Here is a 24285-nt window from a genome sequence, read left to right as displayed (position 1 = left end):
CTCTTGGTCCATATATAGGTTCCTCATGAGCACAATTAAGTGTTCTGGAATACTCATACTTTGCAATGTTGCCCATAGCTTGTCATGATCCACACAATCGAAAGCCTTTGCACAGTCAATAAAGCACAGGTAAACATCTGTCTGCTATTCTCTGCTTTCAGCCAAGATCCATCTGATGTCAGCAATGATATCCCTCCTTTAAAGAGATAAGAACTCATCTGTAATCCTTTCTGTATCTAATTTGCTTTCTCCTCTCCCCCCTATTTATTGATTTGATGTTTTGACAAAGATGACATTAAAAGAAAAAGTAAATTTCTCCAGCTGTGCTCTCAAGCATATTCTTTTTCCTCTTTTTTTTTTTTTTTTTTGCAAGGCGTGAAATAGAAGGTGTTTAAGGAGAAGTAACTAAATTGCATCTGCTATGATTTGCTTGATCTTAGGTCTTTGGTGATCCCCTTTCTCTGTGAAGCAGATGATTTGAAATCTTCTTCACTTATAATATAAGCAAGGAAGTCATTTTGCTTGTCTTCATTCTGGTAGAGAAATGTGGGAGCAGTCTGCAGAGCTATAGGGCGCTTGCATCGAGTTCATAGTTCCTGGTTCATTCTTGTTAACCTGGATATCCGAATGTCTTCAGATGGTCACCTACAATAAAGAATGGCACCTACTGATCCTCTGTGGAGATCTGGGGGACTCTGAAGTGAGTTGACACTACACTTCATGGTAAAGAAATAACCAGGAGTGATATGTGTCTGAAAGAGAGCAAATCAGCTAAATTGATTTTGAAAAATGTCTGACTATAAAAACCTCTAAAAGATTTCACTTGAAGTTAGACAACTCAGGCAGGTGTATGCAATTTGGAGGTCATTCAGATCCAAAAACTTTTATAGAATCAGTTGGACTTGATAAATATTCAAATTATTGAGTAATTCTTAAAACCTTGCAGTCCAACTGTGTAAAGAGTGTAAATGAACCAGATAAATGTGTCAGAGAACTCCATAGCTTTAATCCAATGAGGAAAGGAGACCGAAATAAGCTCAGCTCAAATACATTGGTGGTGGTGGTGTGCTGCTGAATCAGCTCCACCTCACATTGGCCCTGTTAGGGTTTCCAAGGCTCCTTTCTCTTGTGGAATGGCTGGTGGACTTGAACTGCTGACCTTGTGATGAGCAGCCCATTGTGTAACCCACTATACTACCAGGGCTCCTTACAAAATAGATTACTAGCACCAAACTTTTTTTTTCTGTGGAGATTTTCATCCCTGCGTGTGTGTGCTGGTACTTAGGTCTTCTTACCGGCTTCTACAGTTGGAGGAAAACAGAGCGCCTCAGACCCATCCCAGGCGCATTGTTACAGGAAAGGCAGAAAGTCTTCCTGACCCACACTTGGCAAAATAAAAATTAGTAACGTGTGCAACTCCAGCACTTTGGCTCTGTATGCAATGTCTGAGAAACTTGTTGATGTAAACAGGCTTTCGTCATAGCAACCCAGTAACTGAAGACAGCTGACTCTCCTCCCCCACCCTAACACAGTGCGTAATAATGAGGTGATTACAGATCTGTTGTTGTTAGGTGCCATCTAGTCAGTTCCAGGTGTCCGTGTAGGGTAAGCACTGGACTGCTAACCACAGGATTGGCAGTTCAAACTCACCAGCTGAACCCAACAGCCACTCCTTGGAAACCCTGTATAGGATCTCTGTGTCAGCAGTCTACTATAACTCACAGTGACCCCGCAGGACAGAGTCAAACTGACCCTTCGGGATTCCCAGGCTGTGAACTTTATGAAAATAGATTGCCAGATCTTTCTCCTGCACAGCCACTGAGTGGGTTCAGATCACCAACATTTGGTTAACAGCCAAACACTTAATTATTGTGCCACCTGGGCTCCTCCTTACAGAGCCTTGTTGTTGTGAAGTGCTGTCGAGTCAGTTCTGACCCATAGTGACCCTGTATAGGGTTTCTGAGGAGCTTCTGGTGGGATTGAACAAGCGACCATGCTGATTCTAGGTCACACCAGGACTCCCCTTACAGACCTTTGTGTCAGTAAAATATGTCCATCTCAATACTCTCCTATAGCTTCCATCCATTTAAATGTCCCATAGCTATCTTGATGGGAAATGAATGGTCACATTATAAAATCTCATCTGGGCTCAGGAACTAGAGTGTCTGGACTCAGATGTGACTCTGTTGCTTTCTTAGCTGTGTGACTTGGAATAGTCAGACTTTTATCTGTAAAATGAATGAAAACAGAGCCTACCATGTAGGGTTGTTGAGAAAAATATATGAGGTTATGACTGAGACACGCCTAGTGTAGCCACCTAGTAAGTGGCTGCAATCATGTTACTATGATTACAGTAATAAATGTTAGTTGCTTTTTAATAACAAATTATGGATGACATTGCAAAGAATTGGCATTCAAGAACACTTCATTGTGCTTATGGGGAACCTGTCCACAGACCAAAAGGTAGTCCTTTGAACAGACCAAGGGAATACTGTGGTTTAAAATCAGAAACAGTGTATCAGGGTTGTATCCTTTCACCATACTTACTCAATCTGTATGCTGAACTGGACTGTAAGAAGAACACAAATTCAGGGCTGGAGGACGATTCATTAATAACCTGTGAGAAGCCTTACTTGTAGAAAGAGGACTTGAAGCACTGATGAAGGTCAAAGACTACAGCTTTCATTGTAAATTACACCTGAACATAAAGAAAACAAAACCTTCGCAACTGATCAACAAGCCACGTCATGATAAACGGAGAAGAGGTAGAAGTTGTCAAGGATTTCATTTTACTTGGATCCACAGTCCACACCCATGGACACAATCAAGAAATCAATGTATTGCACTGGGCACGTCTACTGCAAAAGGCCCCATTTAAAGTATTGAGAAGCAAAGATGCCACCTTAGGACGCAGGTGCACTTGACCCAAATCATGATGGTTTCAGTTGTCTCATATGCATGCAAAAGCTAGACAATGAATAAGGAAGATTGAAGAAGAAGCGATGCATTGCAATGATGCCATTGGGGAAGAATATCGATTATGCTATGAACTACCAGAAGAATGAACAAATCTGTCTTGGAAGAAGTACAACCAGAATACTACTTAGTAGTAAGGATGGACCTGGTATCAGGAGGGCCAACCTCTGGAGCAGGACACCATACTGGGTAATGTAGAGCATCTGCAATATAGAAGAAAGTCCTCAAGGAGATAAACTGACATAGTGTCTGCAACAATGAGCCCAAACATAACAATTCTGGTTTCTTTCTGTTGTGCTTGGAGCCATTATGAGCCCACTTGATGGTACCTAATGACAACAGCTTTTTAATATTCTTCTGTTTTCCTGTAAGAAAGTTTCATTTGGATAGTTTGGCAGATATTAGATACTGGCCACTTTCAGCTGACAAACTACCTGCAATTAATAATTATCTCACAGGATTGGATATTGATCCCATTTCATTAAGAGATGACCTCTCTTGCTTTTAAAGAAGTGTCTTACTTTGGTTATGTCACTTCTGTATTTTGATTGGAAAGTGGATCTCAGAACTGAACATTTTTTAAGGAATGTTCTTATGTGAATTCTTTATGTTTTAGTTATTTCATGGTTGGAAATTTTGTCATACTGAGATATGCCTGTAATTGTAAAATTGTAACTCTAGAAGGAAACTGCTTGAACTTGACAGATTCTGGGGAGGAGGCCCAGAAGTGATGGGCTTGGATACGGTGTGATTTTTCCCAGCCCCCACTTGTCCTGGTACCTCAGATACAGAGACATTGGCTGAGGATGACTGATCATGATCCATGCATTTTTTTGTTTTGGAGCGAGTCATAATCAGTGCTGTCTTGAGCTGATGATCAGATGTGTTTTCCTTTGGATATGAGTTATAGAGAGTCAAGCAACATCTTTGGTGACAGGTTTCTTTTGGCCCAGTTACACTCATATTCAGTGTGCCAATTATCAGTAGAAACAGTACTGAAAGGGAAAAGATTCCATTCCTAATGTAGAACCATGAAGTATTCTCTCCAGGAAATAATTGCACAGAGATGAGGATGTTTACTAAGATTGAGCCTTCTGTTTTTCTCTTCAGAATTTTCCAGAATATGCTAAGTGGCACTGTAAGGCAGTTGATCTTAGTTTATGCTTCCTCACCTCCCATAGCAGACCACCAAGCTTATTCCAGGACCTCTCTGTGGTTTATCTGTGTCACGTGTCCATTTGACTGAGTATTTGTTTACAAATAGTAATTCCATCTCATTCACTTGATAAGTATTTTTATTCCTTGTTTTCTATGTACCTGTGAGAAGCATCTGGTATATATGGTGGTTATGTGCTGTGGAGTCGGTTCTGATTCATAGCAACCCTGCGTAGGATTTCCGAGGCTGTAAATCTTTACGGGGGCAGAAAGCCTCATCTTCCACCTGAGGTACAGCTGATGATTTCGAACTGCAGATCTTGAGATTAGCAGCCTGACTGGTAACCACTACACTGCCAGAGCTCCTTCAGTATATATAATGGTGGGGGATAAAAAAAAAAAAAAAACCAAGTCTGTGAGAGCAGAAATTGTGACTAAAGTTAATGAGGAAGACAGACATGATGCAAGGAGACCAATAAATATATAGCTGTAGATTTAATTTGTTATGAACAAGAGAAGCAGAATGCCAGAAGAGGAAAAATAGCCAGGAAAACAAAATCTAGAGCCAAAGATCAGGGAAGGCCTTTCTGGGGAGGTGATATTTAAGCCAAGGAAAAAGCATACCAAGTACAATAGGGGCTGAGCCATTGGAGGCAGAAGAGTAGCGGCTAAGACCCCTGAGACAGGGTGCGCCATATTCAACGAGTGAGGATGCAGAGGGAGGGGCAGCGTAGGGAGGGAGGTGGAGACCTTATTCCAAGTGTGCAGTGAAGCCATAAGCAAGATTGTGACCATCCAAATTCTGTTCAGAGATCTGTCAGGCGGGTGGTGGTTGGTGGCCTTCGAGTTGATTCTGACTCCTGGTTACCCCATGTGTGCAGGGTAAAACTGCTCCCTAGGTTTTTCAGAAGCAGGTCACCAGGCCTTTCTTTCAAGGCAATTTGGATGGGTTTGAACGGCCAACCTCTCAGATGGTAATCAAGCACTTAATTGCACCACCCAGGTAGAATGGTCACTGGTACCAAGAATGAAAGGAAACTGCGTTGGAGACCATTGCTTTGGTCTAGAGTGGTGGCAAAGGAGATGGAGACAAACAGACAGCTTTGATGGGTTTTGAACATAGAGCCAGAGGTCTTGTAGAAGATGAAGGGAGGAAGTCCCAGGAAGAACCCCAAATGCATTGTCAAAACAGAATTGCACTTTTTTTCTAGGTGAAATTTCTCCTTTTGCACGAAGTTCATAAATCATGTCTTTCTAACTGGCTTAGCTTTTAGCAAAGCTTAGGGACCTAGGTCAGCCTTGATTTTGATGCCACGCTTCGAAGCCTTACAAGTCACTGGTTGTTTTGCAGCCTACCAGGACCTCCTCCGAGAGCATTTATTCTCGACCCGGCTCCAGTATCCCAGGCTCACCAGGTCATACCATCTATGTAAGTATCTACTTCCGGTTAAATCAGTAGATAATACAAACCGAGGTTATAATCCAGAATAGAAACCCTCCCTGTTACGAGAACCTGGTCATCATTTTTGTAGATCAGATTTCTCAGTCACATTCTACTACGTGCAATTAAGTTTCTATTTGTCCATCATTGGGATGATCTAATAGATGATCTGTGAAGTCCAATGATGTGATGCAAGGCTTTAAAAATTGTTACATATAAATTGCTTCTATTTGGAGATTAACTATCCACTTTATAATGTATAATGCTGATTCTGAGTGTTTTTGAATTCTTCCACAAAGGTATTTAAATATTTAGTTCATTAAATATGCAATTCTTGTTTGTAGCCATCTGGAAAGATTTTTATTTTTTTTTACCATCTGTCTGAGTTTTTCCTTCTCTTCAAGAACTTTAGAAAATTACCCTTAAGGTTTTCAGACTTCTCTACTTGATGAATTCTATATAGGCGTTTTCCTAAATGTTGGTCACTGTTTTAAAAATGTGATTAATATATGGCCCTACCTGGGCAACTTTCCAAAGAGTGTGACTGTTCTGAGCAAAGCATGCTGACTTTTGTGTATCTTTTAAGTCCTCTTCATTCAGCAAGACACAATTCACTGGCAAAATTCCTCAAAGAAATGCTCCTATGCAGGAATTTTTCTTTCTGTTTCAATTTGCCAGGCAAGAGTAGACAATGAAATCCTGGACTACAAGGATTTAGCAGCCATCCCCAAGGTCAAGGCCATTTATGACATTGAACGTCCAGATCTTATTACCTATGAGCCTTTCTACTCATCTGGCTATGATGACAAGCAGGACAGACAGAGCCTTGGAGAGGTAAGAGATTCCTTGTTGTTACTGTTGTCCTTAGGTTATGTTGAGTCAGTTCCGACTCACAGCGACCCAGTGCACAACAGAATGAAGCACCGCCCGGGTCCTACACCATCCTCACGATTGATTGATGATTTCCTGCTGTTGTTGGTAAGTGCCGTCAAGTCGATTCCGGCCCATAGCTACCCTGTATAGGGTTTCCAAAGAGCAGCTGGTGAGCTTGAACCACTGACCTTACAGTTCAAATGACTTTGCAGTCTGACGCATTAATTCATAGCGCCACACCAGGACTCTGATAAATTCCTGGTGGTGTAGATTTGTGTGACTTTGTCCTGTGTATACGAGCCACTGTTTGGAGTCCTCTGGATTTGTCTGCTCTTTGCAGGCAGTCATGCAAGGTGTTGTGAGCTATCGGAAGACTCCGCAACGGCCCCAGACTCCAGGGACATTACTGGGAGGTGAAAAAGTAGCCACAGTACAAGCACTTGCCCGAGTGGATTCAGATTCATGGTGATCCCACGTGTGTGCGATCCCACGTGTGTGCCTGAGTAGAATTGCACTCCGTAAGGTTTTCAGTGGCTTCTTTTTCAGAAGGAGATCACCAGGCCTTTTTTCCAAGGCCCCTCTGGGTCAACTCAAACCTCTAATCTAACCTTTTGGTTAGCAGTTGAGCAAGTTAACTGGTTGCACTACCCAGACTAAAAACAAGTAAATAAAACACTGACATCAAGTGGATCCAAACTCACAATGACTCTGCTTAGGGTTTCGGAGACTGAAAACCTTTATGGGAGCAGACAGCCTCACCTTTGTCCCTTGGAGCAGCTGGTGGTTTTGAACTATTGACCTTCCCCCTTTGAACTGTTGAGCTTGGGCTCCTTAGTCATTAGGAGAGGGCTTCCTAAATTCTGACAGCTTCAGTTTTCAGTATCTTAAGATAATTCGTATGTGCAAGAAAAGAAACAGTACTGAGAAGGAAAGCAGTATAACAGCATAGTGAGCAGAAGGTCAAAGGACAAGGGGAGTTTCCTGAACTAACTTATAAAGAGCCTCAAGCAATGATCTGACTTCATTTGACCGGTCATCACGTTCTGGCTCTGTGTCTGCAGCCATGTGACTGTTCTGATCCCGTTTTTTTCTCATCTGCAAAGTGGATAGGATAATGATAGATTATTTTTATGTTTGAGAGGATGAAATAAGCTAACCTATGTAAAGCAATTAAAAGAGAGCCTGACAGCAGATGTGATACTGTTGTTTCTTTCTGTCCTACTGGATCCTCTGAATGCTCAGCTAGGGGACTCCCCTGCTGCCAGACCAGAGCCTCCTTCGTCCTTTGTCCCATCCCCCACCATCCTAGGGTTGGGTTTCCTGCTCTGCTCTCCCACCCAGATCTGAGTTCTGGTCCATGTCCTCCGGCCTCTTTAACTCGCTCTCATTTCTTTCCCTTTTATTTTTGAAATTGGAATCATGTGGAACTATTTGAATCTACTCAGAGAGCTGTTAGCCAAGTGTTGAGTTGAAATCAGCTGTTTAACCACTGTTGAACCAGACTGTAATTAACAGGTAGCAAAAGACCTTCCCACGGTGCTTTGAGGTCTTAAATGAGATAAAGAAAAGTCATGAGTATGTATAGCTGTTTAATTCACTCTGAATTTATGTTTATGTTGTTGTGAAATAATGTTGACTCATATATACATGTATGTATATACATATGTGTACATATACGGAGTCCTGGTGTGGTACTGTAGGATAAGTGCTAGACTGCGAACTGCAAAGGTTGGCGGTTCAAATTCACCAGCTGCTCCTTGGAAACCCTAGACAGGGTTGCTATGAGTCGGAACCGACTTGACGACACTAAACAACAACAAATATATATTTGTGTGTGTGTGTACGTGTACATGTGAGTCCTGGTATGGTGCTGTGGTTAATGCGCTAGACTGCAAAGTCAGTTTGAGCTGCAAGGTTGGTGTGGTTCAAGCTTTCCAGTTGCTCCTTGGAAACCCTCTACAGGGTTGCTGTGGGTTGGAACCAACTCAACGGCACTTAACAACAACAACAAATGTATATATACATATCTATGTACGTATGGGAGTCCTGGTGTGGCGCTGTGGGCTAATGCGCCAGACTGCAAAGCTGTTTGAACTGCAAGGTGGGTGGTTCAAACTCACCAGCTGCTCCTCGGAAACCCTATACAGGGTTGGAACCAACTAGACAGCACTTAACAACAACAAAATGTACATATGTGTGTATGCTGCTGCTGTTGAGTAGCTGGTGGGTTTGAACTTCCGGCCTTGCAGTTCGCAGTCTAGTGCTTATCCTACAGCATCACCCCAGGACTCGTTATATATATAATCCAGGTTTCATTTCAGAGAGTAGGTAGGTCTGCAGTGAAACATGTCTTTGGATGGAAAGTGAGATTCGTTTTCGTGTAGCGCCACCTAATGGTCACTTTATGTTAACTTCATATGTGGCTACTCTCAAATGCAGGCTGATTCTCCTGGGTGGTTTGGTTGCCATTGCACGTCAGAGTTCATATGGGTCAAAGGACAAGGGAGTTTCCTGAACTAATGTATAAAGAGGCTGGTCTTGGAGCAGGTGGCCAAGAGTATTATATTGCCTCAAGCCATGCAAGCCAGGGGGAACAAATAGTTTACTTGTGTAGTGAGGTGGGCATGTGGCAGGGCGAGGTGGTCGTGTGTTTCTCATCTCAGTTTTGGGCATCTAAATATCAGGATAATCAAGAGCTTGAGCTTGAATTGAAATCTTCTAGGCTTAAAATCAGCCTCTGAGACTCACTAACCTTATGAATTTGGGGAAACGGCATACTTCTATCTCCTTATCTGTAAACTCGAGATAATACTGTCTTGTGTACAGATTAAAGGAGTGTCTGGCACATACCAAGTCCTCAACAAAAAGGCTGCCTGCTGTCATCATCATGGTCACCACTGATGCCTGAAAAAACTCTGGTTTTGTCTGTACCCAGAATCTCACTGCAGAGCCTTGGATCAGAAATCAGATGTTCCCCAAGACACAGATCTTACAGCTTAGAAAACATCACAAACTGTTAACTTCATTTTTAATTCATCATTACCATTTCTTTAGATAGATGGATAGGTAGCCATCCATTGGCTCCAATTCCTGGAGAACTTTTGTGCAGCGGTGCAGACATTGCCCAGTCCTGAGTCATCCCCAAAGTCACTGGCATGTTCAAGCCCATCCGCCAGTCTACCTCACTGAGCGTCTCACTTGTTCTCGCTGGCCCTCTACTTCACCAAATACGATGTTTTTCTCCAGCAGTTGATCCTCCTCAGAACACCCAAAGCAAGCAAGTCAGACAGTGTACTGTTATGATCCATAAAGTTTTCATTGGCTAATTTTCCGAAGTAGGTCTCCAGGTCTTTCTTCCTACTCTCTTAGTCCAGAAACTCTCCTGAAATCTGTACATCCTGAGTGACCCAAATGGTGTTTAAATACTGGCTGGTCCCATCGCTTCCAGCATCACAGCAAGCACGCAAGCCACCACAGTACGACAAACTGACAGTCAGATGGTAGATTTCTTTCACAGAATCCATAGATTGTCCTTTTAGAAACACCGGAGAAGCTTGTAGCAATTTGTGCTGCAGAAACTACAAGTGGGGGCTCCAGAATTCTGCTGCTGGAGCAGGACAGACCTGGCCCTTGGCTACAAGGAACCCATCTTTATATAGCTAAGACACACTGGAGGAGGCGGGAGCTAACTGCAGGCATAGCAGTGGCTCTTGAGTGACCCGGGATAGAGGCTCTTCTGGTAACACACTGTGAATATGGAACTGAGAAATCCACACTGAAGACTTTGTTTACACTTCATTTCTATTTGAAAGCTTTTTGCATTTTAATTATAATGTTTCATTTATTCTCTCAGAAAGTACAAGGGGGCTTCAGAAAGTTTGTGGAAACACTCCATTGTCTTTTCCTTTCATTTTTCCACAAACCTTTTGATGCTCCCTTGTATTTATTGAGCACCTAATACATGCCAGTACCCTCTCCAGTCGGTGTCATGAGTGAAGTCCCTACCCAGCTATGTCATTGTAATCCTAGACAGTGATAGGTGCTGTAAGGAACAATAAAGCAGAGACAGGAGAATGAGTCATGAGGCTGGATTGCTATGTTAAACGGGGAGTCAGAGATGGCACTGTGTGGAGATGGAGGGGCGGGGATCCCTGCAGATGTCAGACTGAAAGGCACTGCAGGCAGAGGGAACAGCACGTGCAAAGGTCCTGGGGAGAGGGAGGCCTTGTCCTGTTAAAGGAGGTCTCTGTGTCTAGAAAGCTGTAACCTGGCGGGTGAGTACTGGTAGGTTGTTCAGTGGCCAAGACAAGATGCCCCATGCCCTTCATCACTGTCACCCAACTGTTTTCAGTGACTGTGTTTATAATGCATTCCTGTGTTTCAGTAGACCCTAACTTTTAGTACTGAACGGATCATCATCCCCCACCCCTCACAGACTGAATTAGAAGATAGACGAGGATGTAGAGTTTGAATGATGTCTCCAGGTGGTTCTGTCAGGCCCTCCCAATTAAAATTGGTAAAGCTGATAAAGGTGGTGACTTTAAATTCTCTTTTATTCTTCTAGTCTCCAAGGACTTTATCTCCTACTCCGTCTGCAGAAGTAAGTACCATTTTTGGAGATTTTAATGGGTGGAATTTGGGAGTTGCTTGGAACTTTCCTAGACTGGAATTTTTTTTAAAGGACATAACACAAAAGAACAACAACAACAAAATGGTCTTCAAGATTGTGATGAATGTAAAAGGTACTTAAGCCTGTAAGATATGACCATATAAGATATGGCAGTGGTGCTGGTGAGGCTGTACCATGGATTGGTTCTGACTCATGGCCTCCTGGTATAGGGCTTCCAAAGCTGTAAATCTTGATGAGAGCAGAAAGCCTCATCTTTCTCCATTGGAACCACTGGTCATTTTGAACTGTTACCCCTGAGATTAGAAACCCAGCTTGTAACTAGTACGTTACCACAGTTCCTTCAAATATGGCAGTTGGTGTTGTTATTTCTAATAGAGTTTGCGGATAAAAATAGCCTTATACTGAACTGAGTCTACAATGGATGAAGCCACATGTCCCAATATGTGCGCGATTCTCTCTCTCTCACCCATAACGAATTCGTCTGAAATAAGCTATAGTGGACATTGTGTATCTGTGACCAGCAATCTTCTCTTGAGGCTACTTCTTTGGATCAAGAATCAATAGTTTGGTCTTAAAGCCAACTAAGTTTCTAGTCTTAAAAAATTAGAAAAACTGATCCGAAGGATATCCCTGTAATCTCATAGAGTGATAACTATAGTATTCTGATGATTTATCACTGAGTGCCATGAATAATTAATTTGCATTAGCATTACCGCTAATGAGCAAGATTGTGAAGATTGAATGTCTGTTGTTGATCAGTTATAAGCATATCATTTGGGGGACCTTTTTGTTGTGTTGTTGTTTTTTTGTTTTATCATTATAGCCAGCAAGGATAAACCAAAGTTTCTGGGCCATTTGCTCTAGAATTTCACAAAGTTGTGCTTACTGGCTTTTTAAAATAATTGTATCATGCATTATTTTGAATTTTTGTTTTTTATTGCATTAGTAGAAACTTCATAGGAAAGCAGATTCTTAAAATGCAAAACATTCTTTGTACTCTTTGATTTCTTTTAGCAATTGTATTGTGTGTGTGTGTCTGTGTGTGTGTTGAACCCTAATTTTAGACTCTTTTCTAGGATGGAGATAGGTGACATATTAATGATATGATTATATTTATTGAAATAATACGCCATCATTTGCTTAATAATTTTCTAATTTGTTAAGCATATAATCAATATTTTTGTCTTCATAAAGGATGATAGTATAAATACCTATGAATAAATTATTCCTTTTAAAGATCATTTTTATTTATTTTGGCATGTGTTTCTCTAAGTGGAAATTAGAATTACTGGATTTAAGACCATGACCAGATTGTTCTCCCAGAGAATCAAAAAGGTCACCAGATGACAGTTACAGACATGGTGGGTTGGCAGTTGGAACTAGTGGTGATGCTGGTTGCAAAGTGTGCTCTGCCATACGAACCACGTGGCCACACACAGGATCACTGGCTTCCTTGGAACCTTGTATCTACAGTAGTGGAGAAGGGAAGTAATGTCTCAACACTACCTTCATGATTACTATGCAGACCTGATAAAAGGATATATGTCAATCTGCTTTGTAAAACTGATGTTGTTGTTGTTGTTGTTAAGTGCCATCTCGAGTCGGGTCCGACCCATAGCGACCCTGTACAGGGTCTATTTCTAGCACTGTGGGAAAAGAGGCAATAATTCTCAGGACCACTTTTATATTGAGCTTATCAGTTTTATTGAGCTTGTAAAACTGATAAGCTCAATATAGAAGTGGTCCTGAGAATTATTGCCTCTTTTCCCACAGTGCTAGAAATAGTGGCGTTTATAGTTTTGATGTGTCTTAAAATTTTCATAAACACAGTACTGCAGGTTTTGGACAAAATGCATTAGCCACTAACTTCTCATCTACACACATATTGAAGGGATATGGTCCTTAACAAGCTTGCATGAGTAGGTCGGCCTAATGCTCTGGAACTTGACAGTGATGGTGGCCTACTCTCTGTGCTCACTCTTTGTTTCCAGGGTTACCAAGATGTTCGGGATCGGATGATGCATCGGTCCACTAGCCAGGGTTCCATCAACTCCCCCGTGTATAGCCGCCACAGTTACACTCCAACCACATCTCGTTCGCCTCAGCATTTTCATAGGCCTGGTAAGCACAACTCTTCCTACGATTCCGTCTTCCTCTGTGGGTGTTTTCCCACCACTGATACTGTACTGAAAAATCTGGCTGCCAAATATTTCTATCTCTTTTCCAGAAGAACAAAACATGTAAACTGGTAGTCAGCTATGTTTTATGTTCTCTCTTTTCTTGAAGCATCAGTTATTTTATGAGATTTTTAAAATAATGACCATGTACTATTTGTGGAAGCAGAGGAGATTGTTTTGTTTGGAGAGGGTTTTTTGTTTGTTTTTGCTTTAAGAGAATCGCATCCCTTTGAGACTTAAAATAAAGATCTCCAAGCAAAGATACATTGATATGCTTTTTAGGCATGTTAGCTTCATCTAAAATCCAGGGTTAGCCGTCTGTTGGCAGGTTTGTTATGTTTCCATTATTCAGTAACATGGTGTTACAGGACACATTTGGATCAGTACCTTTTCTATCCCAAAAAATTTGAAGCAGACTTATAAAACAGTTTGCTGTTGTTTTGTATGCTGTTGTTGTTGTTGTTGTTCAGTGCCATTGAGTCGATTCTGACCATAGCGACCCTGGATAGGGTTTCCAAGGAGCAGCTGGTGAGCTTGAACCACCAACCTTGTGGTTCAAATGACTTTGCAGTCTGATGCATTAGCCCACAGCACCACACCAGGACTCCAATGTTTTATATGAGGGGACTTGAAAAGGTTTGTGGTGAAATCTAATTAGAAGATAATGAAATTTTTCCATGAACTTTTTGAAACCCTCTCATGTGTCTCAGAAATACACTATAGTAGAAAAGAGCTAATAGCAGTGGACTCCGATTGGCCTTTACTTGCGTCCAGTGGGGCCACATACATGGAGGAGAAGAGCGATCCCAACACAGTCTCCAGGTTCCCGGAGAAGGTTAACAATCTTCTTAGTGAATCTATTTCCTAGTGGCCTTCTAAACAAACTGGGTAATTTATGAAGATCTCATTTTCAGCTTCTCACTCCTGGGATAAAGTCATCGTCCACCTGCTAAGTGATTTTATAAAATGTGTAAGAACGTTAAAAAGATGTAAAAAGGCTGCCATCTTTTTTTTGAAGCTATAGATTTCACGGTTGTAGAGGATTGAATTCTTACTTCTCTGTCTTTCAACAGCGGATCATTTTATCTAGGCCCCTAAATATTTGCTCAGTGTTTAGTGAGTCATGCTAAGTGAAATTTGGGAGGGAATTTCTTTTTAATGTACAGCTGTAATCATTTTATTGGTGCCCTGGGTCCTTATCTGCTTGGGTGATGAAAAATTCTCTATGCCGACGCCCCTGCATTATGCTGAGGTCACCAAGACCCCAGTTGTGATGTCAATGGGGTAGTGTTGGGGGAACAGGGAAGTTGTTCTTTCAGAGATCCCTGAACAGTGGGCAAGTGATCAATCCCGACACTGATCCCCCAAAAGCCATGTCCTTAGTGAGCACTGGAGAATTGGCCTCAGGGTTCTGTTTCTAATAACCTCATTCCAAGAACTTCACCACCTCTCAAGTTCATGGACAGATTCTATTATCTTCTCATTCCATTTGTAGCTCCCTCTAATTTCTGTATATGTGATACTGATTTATAAGGACATGTAGATATATACAGAGTCCTGGTGTGGTGCTGTGGGTTAATGCGTCAGATTGCAAAGCCATTTGAATTGCAGGGTTGGCGGTTCAAGCTCACCAGCTGCTCCTCAGAAACCCTATACAGGGTTGTTATGGGTCGGAATCAACTCGACGGCACTTAACAACAACAACATAGAGATATACAAAATAGTGGAACCTGGTGGGGTTTTGATAACATAATTATAATCTTTATAGAATCTCCTAAACTATCTACACACCCCCAGTTCTAGATCACAGATGACGATTCAAATCCCCTTGGTCTGTTACTTTCACCGGTCCTTTCTTCTTCTGAGATGACTGGTTTCTGGATCCCCAGTTTTCTTTTGCTACATGGGAATATATAACCAAGTTTCCAATAGGAGCGGTTAGCAGCTTAAGAAAGAATATGCCTCTTGCGTACAAGAACTGCTCTTCAAATTTCTTGAAATGATTATCATTTTTTCACATGTGTTCCAGAGGGCTCTGTTTTTTCAGGTGTTTAGTAAAAACTGCTGCTGTAGAGGTTCAGTAATGCACCCCTGTACTGACTTTCCAGGGACTGGCATCATTCTAACACACAATGTTCAGGAAATGGTTCCTCCTCACTGAAGCTGTTTCTTCCCAGAGAGTGAATCTGCAAACATTCCCACTCATCACCATCCTAACCCTTTTCCTTCCTCCTTTTCAGACTCCTGATTAACGCTCTTGATTTTTCCACCCCCTGGAATAAGGACAGTGCCCCTGCTTCCCTGTTAATTTCTGTTCTTTTTTTCTGTTTCCCCCCGTGCCCCGCCCCCGACTCCCTGCTGCGCAGAGCTGCTGTCTCCTGGTGTGCAGAGGTTGACCTACCTGCGCACCAGCAGCCTCAGCCCCACCCACAGTGACTCCCGACCTAACTCCCCCTTCCGACACCACTTCATTCCCTATATCAAAGGTAAGGAGCCAGGCTTCCCAGGCAGCACCCTGTGGAGTGGAGATTTATTAGCACCCTGAGAAGGCTAATAAGGCAGATCTCCAAGAGCTAGCTCTGAGGTTCTGACCTCTCAGCATGCCTGCCGTGTGTCATGATCCACCCAACGGTGCCTTAGAACTGGCAGAGTGGCTCTCCTTAGGGGAGACAGGCCATTTCTAAGGGCTCTAGATGAAGAAACAGGAAGTTCATTTGCAATGATAAGATCTATGACCTGCTGCTTAGAAAAATACCGTATCATTTTGTTTTTGTAGACGTCAAAAGCAAAATGGAACATACAACTGGAGGATTTTGGTTTTTGTTGTTTTTTGGGGGTTTTTTCCTTCCTGCTTTTAATTTGTGATGTGTCTCAGCAAACACTATAGCATTTAGCCACAAATATCCCAAAGTTGTCTTGATGGTGATTAGCTACTTAACACTATTAATAATCTGAGCGCTATATAAAGATCCATGGCAACTGAAGTATCAGCGAAGTGTTTCAAATGTCACTTCAGTTTCTCTCTTTGAACCAACCCTTCAGGGGTCTTCTACACGATGGAGAGGAGAGGTTTTGCCTTGTGGTGGCTGAAAAATTAGCCTGCTGTATTCTGTCCCATTCCCTTGATAGCGTTTCTGTTGGTTCCCTCTTTGTCCATGACACTCCTGGGGCAGTTATCAACCAGGGCTTCCATCCGCCCCCATGTGCCAGGGGAGCCATGCAACCTGAAAAAGTTGTAAAGGTGCCACAATTTAAAATAACTGTGCACAAGGAAGCTGACTTTTTCTGTAGTCTCCATTTGAACCAAATGAACCAATCAAAGAAAACAGCTAAGGGAGCGAGTCAGAGGCCAGTACAGATGTTGCCCTGGGTCTTAAAGTGCTCATCTCACTAACACACCTAAAGAGTTGCTAGTTTCCCAGAACTTTCATTGGCAACCTAGCCAAGTGATTTTCTTTTGGCCCACTTAGATTTTGGACTATTCCGTAGGCAGATTCTTCTTCATAACTTGGCTATTTTAGCATTTTTCTGTGCTGCAAAAACAATATTGCTGACATGCTCAGCGAAGGCACATCAGTCTTTTTCAGTAGGTACAGCACTTTCTAAAATTCTTGACAGATTAGGGGAAATTACTGTTATTAAACATTATTACGGACAGATGATAGCTAGCTGGTATTTTGGAGGAACATTTTTATCTCAGTTACAAGATGATCCTTCAGAGAATGCTTGTAAAATCATAGAAAATGATTGAAAAACTGCCCACGTATTTTGTTGAAGAGATTTTAATATGAAGAACCAAATGAAGATTTTTTTTTTTTTGCTTATTTCCAACACAAGAGACTATGCATTTTTTAATTCATTGAACTGTAAACTCCTCCATGTTTTGTTACTATCTGTTTCATCGTTCAGAGGAGTTACTTTTTGTAGACTGGAAAATGTCATGTGCCCAGTAAAGCAGTACAGAGTTTGTCCAGGTAACGTGTTACAAGATATAATTGGCTGACAACGCTTGTGTCTGAGAGCAGCCTTGTAGAGAGATGGGAGCCCATGGTTACAGCCTCCAAGGTTTGAATATGATTTCTGTCACTCGTCTATGTGACCATGGAGAGTCACTTTCCTCATCTATAAAATGGGAAAGACTATGCTTAGGCCTGCCCCCTAGGTGAATAGAGGTGTTTGAGGTGAAGTCCTAAGTGTTTCATAAGCACTCGGTTAATGTCAGCCCTGATTTCTGATTTCCTCCTGGGCATGAAGTTTAGTGCCCCAAAGCACTTTAGATGGCATCGGTATACTCAACTTTTCACAGCAGCCCTGTGAGGAAAAAGCATTCAGTCCAGAGGACTTAGCAGGACCAAAACCTAGCTCTGGAAAAACCATTTAAGAGATCCTTCGCCATTTTCTTCATGCTGGGTGTGTGGCTATAGTTTGCTTGTATTATATAGGTTGTAAACATCAGATACAAAATACAATGAACATAACAGGTATCTATATAGTTTTTAAATCAGTTGAGGTTTCTGCTAGACTACAAAATAAATCCTAGAGAATTAATACAATAAAGACATTGTTTAGCAAACACAATTTAGTTAAATGGCTAGATACTGAGTTTCCAAGGTATTTCTTCTTAGTTATAGTTAAAACAAAACAAAACATGTAATCATATACCTGGAAGGTCTTTCCATACATAGAAATTTCAGTATGGAGGGAACACATCACAAGTATCTAAAAAATGAAGCAACTCTCCAGGGATTGGCCCTTCATTTGGGCATTTACTTTGTATCGTGGAGCTTGTCTTATGACTTTGAGGGAGTTATTTTTTAAATGAGTGGAAGCTGGGGAGCTTGGAGACCCCAGTGTAGGTTGTCCACCTCAGGGGTATGTTACTGAGCTATGGGACCCTAGCAGCTCCAGCAGCCAGAAGCCCAGCCTTGCTTTGCCCATGTCCACTTCCTGGTCCTTGTTTCTGATGCATGTCTGCCACGCCCCATGGTTCGTTGACCTGAGGATGTCTGCATGGCCCTGAGACTAAGACACATGTCCCAGCACTGTCTCTTGATTTCCTTTGCTTCTCTATCCATTTCATATAAAGTCCATCCTGTTTGTGGCTGTGGTTGTATTTCTGCTCTCTGACATCATCTGCCACGTCATTCTATGTTGATATGTCACTATTGGACCATTTGGCTAAGTGCATGCCTAGAGATTTGGAAAAATGATGTTCCTTCTGTTTTTGGCTTTGTTTGCGCAGTGTTTGCTGAGTTTCTTTTCCTTCCCCTTTGAAATACTGTAGATGTTACATTCTCTGTCTGTGATGTGTAGTTAGATCCGTGAGCAGGAGGGCTACCTATATTAAGTCACTTTGAATAGAATCTTCCCCATTCTGCCATAGATATGAGTTGCTAGGATACAAAAATGTATTTGACATCTACTAAAGGAAACGTGTTTCCATAACTTCTGTTGACATTTTGGACAAGATCTGGCAATCTTGAAACTCTGTCACAAAATTCTAGATGCTGCCAACTTTGAGGTCCTTTCAAGATACTAATTTTTGTGGTAAAAGATAAACAGCTGGAGTTTCAGAAGGCTCCACAGTGTTCCAGCAGATTCCCACAGGCAGCTGTGTGCTCAGCTGCTTTCTTTCACTTGTTTTAGGATTAGTGATGAGTGTTTTAGGATTTGAAAGAAAATGAGGAGAAAGCATTCGGAGCCTAAGTGCAGTGAGAACCCTGTAATTGCAAGTAATCAACTTCCAGGGGTTAACAAACTTGACTTGTCAGGTTGACAAGGAAGTAGTTACAAAGGAAGTCCAAAAAACATAGATATAAACAATGTAGGTTCTTGCCATGAGAGTGAGAACTTACCTAAAAGGACAAAGTGTGATAAATACACTATTATATATGAGTGTTGTTGTAAGTGCCATACAGCTGGTTCCAACTCATGGTGGCAACTCTGTATAGGGTTCCTGAGGCTTCCAATCTTTGTGGGAGCAGAAAGGCCTCATCTTTCTTCTACGAAGCTGTTGGCGTCCTCGAACAGCAGACTTTGTGGTTCACAGTCCAGTGCTTCTCATGTGGAGCCACCGAGCTCTCATTACGTGCTATGTACGCTGTCCTGTTACTTTTAAGCACTGGCTTGTTCTGGTGATGATGATGACGACAGTGATACCTTCTATATGACTTGTCACCTGGAACCCAGAGATTCCTTTGTCTGGTAGTAAACTAAGCACAAAAACCCTTTAGGACTGTCACCAATGATTTCTGACAGGGCAGAGTTGACAGGTGCATCATTTATGATAAAGGTGTTCAAACTAGAAAAGGGAAAGAAGCTTTAGAGAATATTCAAGAATATTTCTTCTGAAAATGCTAACAACGTATGTAATGACTTTGATATCTAGAAGGTTAAGGTTTGGATACCTGACAACACTCTCAGAGGCTCGTTCCACTGGGGAGCTGTTGTAATGTGTGGGTTCAGATCATGCGGCCCTGAGGTGGCTCTGTTTCTGAGTCTGCCCTTACCTGATGTTTTTTGGTATTTGATGAGAAGGTTTAAATGACCATAGAGTTAAATCTGTGTTCACAGACTTGAACATGCTGGTGGCTTTCTCCCTAGCAGCTAGAAAAGCCAGTGGTTACTGAAGACACGCAATAAAAAAACCGAGCTATTCAACTGTGTACCCAACTGGCAACACAGCTTTCAGCCAGAATTCACCCGGTGGGGATTTAGGCTCGTCCAGTGGAGTCTTTGTGACTGCTGCTCCTCACCAGAGGATCTTACTGATAGACTTTAATGTCTGGACAGATGTCTAGTTCTGATAACCTTAAACCTTTGTGTTCCACATAAGCAGATATTTTTGTGTGTCCATGACACTGAGTAATAATAATCAAAATTCATTAAATAGTGTTTTATCTGATTGGGAATTAGTAACCAACCCGTGAGAACTTGTTGAAATAGTCTGACGTTCTAAAAGTGGAGTAAGGCTGGAGGGAAGGGTGAAGGTCGGGATGCTGTATGTTCAGAGGCAGCAGCGGCCAGTGTTCACAATACCCAGGAAGAGGCTCCAAAAGACATCCTAAAATGAAGCAAGCAAGTTGAACGCTGTAGATCTTCTTGTGAAAGTAGTCCAAAAGAATGATTCTGTTGCTCAGTTATGGATTTGTCTTGTGAATCATTTATAGTGCTTTTACAGAAGTAAGAAATTGTTCATAAGTGCATTGTTTCATTGGCGTTTTGATGACTACATAACTAATGGGAAACTTATCAAAGGAGTGAGTGATTCTGATCACAGTACCTGAGACAGGTGATGGCTAACCTGTATAGTAGTTGCTAAGTGCCATTGAATTGGTTCCAACTTATAGCGACCCTGTATAGAGCTTCTGAGAAGTGACTAGTGAGTTTGAACCGCCGACCTTAAGGTCCAGCGCTTATGCTACAGCGCCACACCAGGATTCAAATCCTGTAGCAGTGCTCGCTAAATCAGACGAATATGTAGCTGCACAATGAATTATAGTTTAATTGTTTCAGTCATTCATTCACAAGCATTTATTAAACACTTATTCTTGGCCAGAAACTCTGCTGAGTGTAGGCAACACCCCAGTCGGTGAGTTCTCGTTCTAATTCAGCCTTTGGTTTAAAATGGAATTTCCCGCTAAATGTAAACAGTCTTCCTTCTGCTGCTTGCCTCTACCTGTGTTTTTATACTAATTTTCAGACATAAGCAAGTTATTTTTCTTTAGAAGAGTGATAAAAAAGTGAGATAATATCTTATAAAATTAGCTTCTTAATAAATCAGCAACTTGGAGCACACAGCTTCGTTATATTTAGAAGCTAATAACTATCTGACTTAAGTAGTAAAGCCAACATTTTACCATAATAGAAAGTGGATATTAAAAGGACTCTTAAGGGAGAAAATGTAAGCATATTATTGTTGTTAAGTGCTGTTGAGTCAGTTTCTACTCACAATGACCCTGTAGTGGGTTTCCAAGGAGATCTATATATGAGAGAGAAAGATTAAAACTATTCACATGCTATTTTAAAATTCTAACACTCAACACTCTTCATACACTGCTGACCAGATTTAGAAACGTTTAACTTAAAGTAATTGACGAATATGAAGATCTATGATTTATTTAAAATCAGTAGCATTAAAAGGAAGGTCAATTGGGCTACATCAAAATTTAAACCTTTTGCACTTCAAAGGACACCAGCAAGAGAATGAAAAGACAGGCCACTGAATGGGAGGAAATACTTGCCAACTCTTGTAGAGGCGCTGGGGGTTAATGCACTGGTCTGCAAAGTTGGTTTGAACTGCAGGGTCAGCAGTTCAAACTCACCAGTCACTCCTTGGAAACCCTATACAGAGTCGTTATGAGTCAAAACCAACTTGACAGCATTTAACAACAACAATATATGATAAGGGGGTTGTGTCCAAATATATCAAGAACTCTTACAACACAGTATGAAATTCATAGCATTACTAATCCATGAACTTTCAACAGCCTTACATCTTGTGGTGTATCCTTGAAACAAGGTGTTTGCTCAGACGTGAAGCAGGTGGACGTTTGGGACAGAAGTTTTGCACAAGGTCATCCCTTCAGTTCTTCTGATCAGGAGGAATGCTAGAGGCTTGGGTGACACGCAAGGCTTTTGCAGTCAAGCTCAGCCCCAACTGGTCCTTTCCTGTCTTCATCCCATTCTCTCCTCCAAGGCCACCATAGAGTCCATCCACTGCTCCCACACACCTCCTTTCTCAAGATTCCTCAAACCAAACCAAGCCCAATCCAACCCAGTTGATTCTGACTTATAGTGACTCTGTAGAACCAAGTAGAGCTGCTACCTCGGGTTTCCAAGATTGGAAATCTCTATGAGAGCAGACAGCCTCATCTTTCTCCCATGGAGTGACTAGTGGGTTTGAACTGCCGACCTTACGTTAACAGACCAATGCTAAATACCACCAGGGCTCCTCTGTAATTCCCCAGCACTCTGAAATACCTGCCTTCCCACCCCTCTGTCCACCCAGCCGCCTGGTCAACTTGCTCTTCCATGCCTAGCTCAAGTCTAACATCCTCTCGGGGACTTCCCTGAAGAATGAATAGCTCCTTCATCTGAGTTTCATAGCATTTATTTGTGTAACAGTAACCAGTTACATGCTATGATATTTATTTTCCTTAAGTCTGCCTCCTTAGGTAGACTCTGAGTCCTGTAAATGTAGGGATTATACCTCGTACATCCGTTTATCCTTAACAGTCGCTCAGTGCCCACCCAGCCACTGTAAATGTTTCAGTGATTGAGTTCTTAGACTGGTGATGCCTCATCTTCAAAGAGAAAGATGGCTCCAAAGTACCTAACAGAAAGGGGTTCTGACTGTCCTGTGTATTTCAAAGTAAGGAAATCAGAAACATGCTGGATCAGAGCCATTCGGTATCACTAAGAGCAAGGACTGGATGACCCCACAGGTTCAGAGACGTGCATTCCAATTGCCAACCTCTGTCACCTGCCCGGAAGGGATTGCATTTGGGTTTGTCTAGCCCACTCTTCTACATGCTTGTAATATAATCATTTGAAGTCCTGAATCATTAGCAACTGTGTTTCCATTCCTTTTCTTATCCTTTCTATCTGACTGGCTTGCTGCTGGCTCACAACCTGGAACTGCATGCCTTTGGAATGACACATTTAACTGCTAGCTGCTTTTAACCTGGTTTCACTTGAACACCAATCTCTCTTTTGGAAAACTAAACCCGTTACCACCTCTGTGAGCCATGTTGCTAAATTGATTTTGTTTCTTTTAGTTCTCCTTTTTGATATACCTCCTTCCAGTTTGTTGTTTTGGATTTTGACTATGCTTGCTTCGTTTTTCTTTCTTGCACTCCCTTCTCTCATTTTGTTTTCTCCATTCTTCTCATTGGAGGCAATGAGCCATCCAGCGGCCGGAACTCCCCTCTCCCTTACCGGCCAGACAGCCGTCCTCTGACTCCAACTTATGCTCTGGCCCCTAAACATTTCCATGTTCCAGGTAGGAGCTGACCCGTCTGTGTCCCGATGTCCCATCACAGTGTAGAATGTGGCCTCGTAACCTCTGTCTCGTCTCCATCTCTCATGCTCTTTTAACTGGGATGCACCTAGTTGACACGACCCTAAATTGCAGGATCTAACCTAGAGGGCCTTTCAAAGAGTTTTGACAAGTCAGGATCGTATTGAAAGTTTAAGCCTTCTCATGAATTTTTTTTGGAGAGGCTAGAGGACAGGGGGCCAGGGAACAGCAGTGAGTTGTTTGTTTCTACTCAGTTTTTCATCTTAGCTTTCTTTGCACGCGTGCTTTCTAAGATAGCACTGTGGTTGGGGGCCATTGCTAATTTCACCCTGGCACTCTAGTTACATTTTCATCATGAAGGTCATGCCACAGGGTTGACAGAGGGTCTTTTTGATATTCCCCATTTCTCTCCAACGTGGTGACTGCTTGCCTGGATTTTTCTTTTTGGATAAATTGGGTGGCCTTTCTGCAGTGTGCACTGATTGGCCTCTTGTACAGCCCACAAAGATATCTTGCAATTTAGGTTCTGTGCTGCAAGCTTGGCTGTAACAGTCCCAGACATTTGCTGCCATGGTAGAAGCAATACTTTCCCATCAGGAGCTGGAACACTCCAAGCCATCAATATCATAATGTCTCACATCAGCAAGGGCAGTCAGTCATCTCAGGGGTCACAATATTGTTTTTCCATCAGAAATACACTGTTTTGCTTCTTTTAGCTATTGGAAGTAGTTTAATAAATTACCCATTATGTTAGTGTTACACATATTTGGAATCTGTAAGTTTTCCTTTTGTGTTACAAACTACTTGCCTAATAAAACCAACAGAAGCTCAAGGAGATTCGGCCCTGCTCTTGAAGTACTTTAAAACGAAAAAGTTTCATTGAACCTTGAAAAATCAATGTCTTCTATATTTGTGATTTTTTTCTTTTTTCATTTTTAATGCTTTACCTACATTCAGCTCCTACAATTCTTGGAGAAACAGACCCTTTTGAAATTTGCACTTGGAGTAAAAT

The 24285-nt window shown here is 41.9% G+C and overlaps 1 protein-coding gene across 2 annotated transcripts in view; it reads left to right on the top strand.

The window, feature by feature from the left end:
• ABLIM1 (actin binding LIM protein 1) overlaps nucleotides 1-24285 on the top strand; it is a 256621-nt gene that overhangs the window by 211813 nt on the left and 20523 nt on the right. The window contains exons 9-13 of one of the 2 annotated variants that reach the window (XM_006831376.1): nucleotides 5483-5560; nucleotides 6251-6406; nucleotides 11010-11045; nucleotides 13067-13196; nucleotides 23151-23255. In XM_006831376.1, coding sequence (XP_006831439.1) covers nucleotides 5483-5560; nucleotides 6251-6406; nucleotides 11010-11045; nucleotides 13067-13196; nucleotides 23151-23255 — 505 coding nt within the window. The remainder of the gene's footprint in view (nucleotides 1-5482; nucleotides 5561-6250; nucleotides 6407-11009; nucleotides 11046-13066; nucleotides 13197-23150; nucleotides 23256-24285) is intronic. The other variant, XM_006831377.1, reaches the window with a different exon arrangement.

This window comes from Chrysochloris asiatica, unplaced genomic scaffold (assembly GCF_000296735.1).
Source record: "Chrysochloris asiatica unplaced genomic scaffold, ChrAsi1.0 scaffold00003, whole genome shotgun sequence".
In the NCBI taxonomy this organism is placed as follows: domain Eukaryota; kingdom Metazoa; phylum Chordata; class Mammalia; order Afrosoricida; family Chrysochloridae; genus Chrysochloris; species Chrysochloris asiatica.
This window is presented reverse-complemented; position numbering and strand designations above follow the sequence as displayed.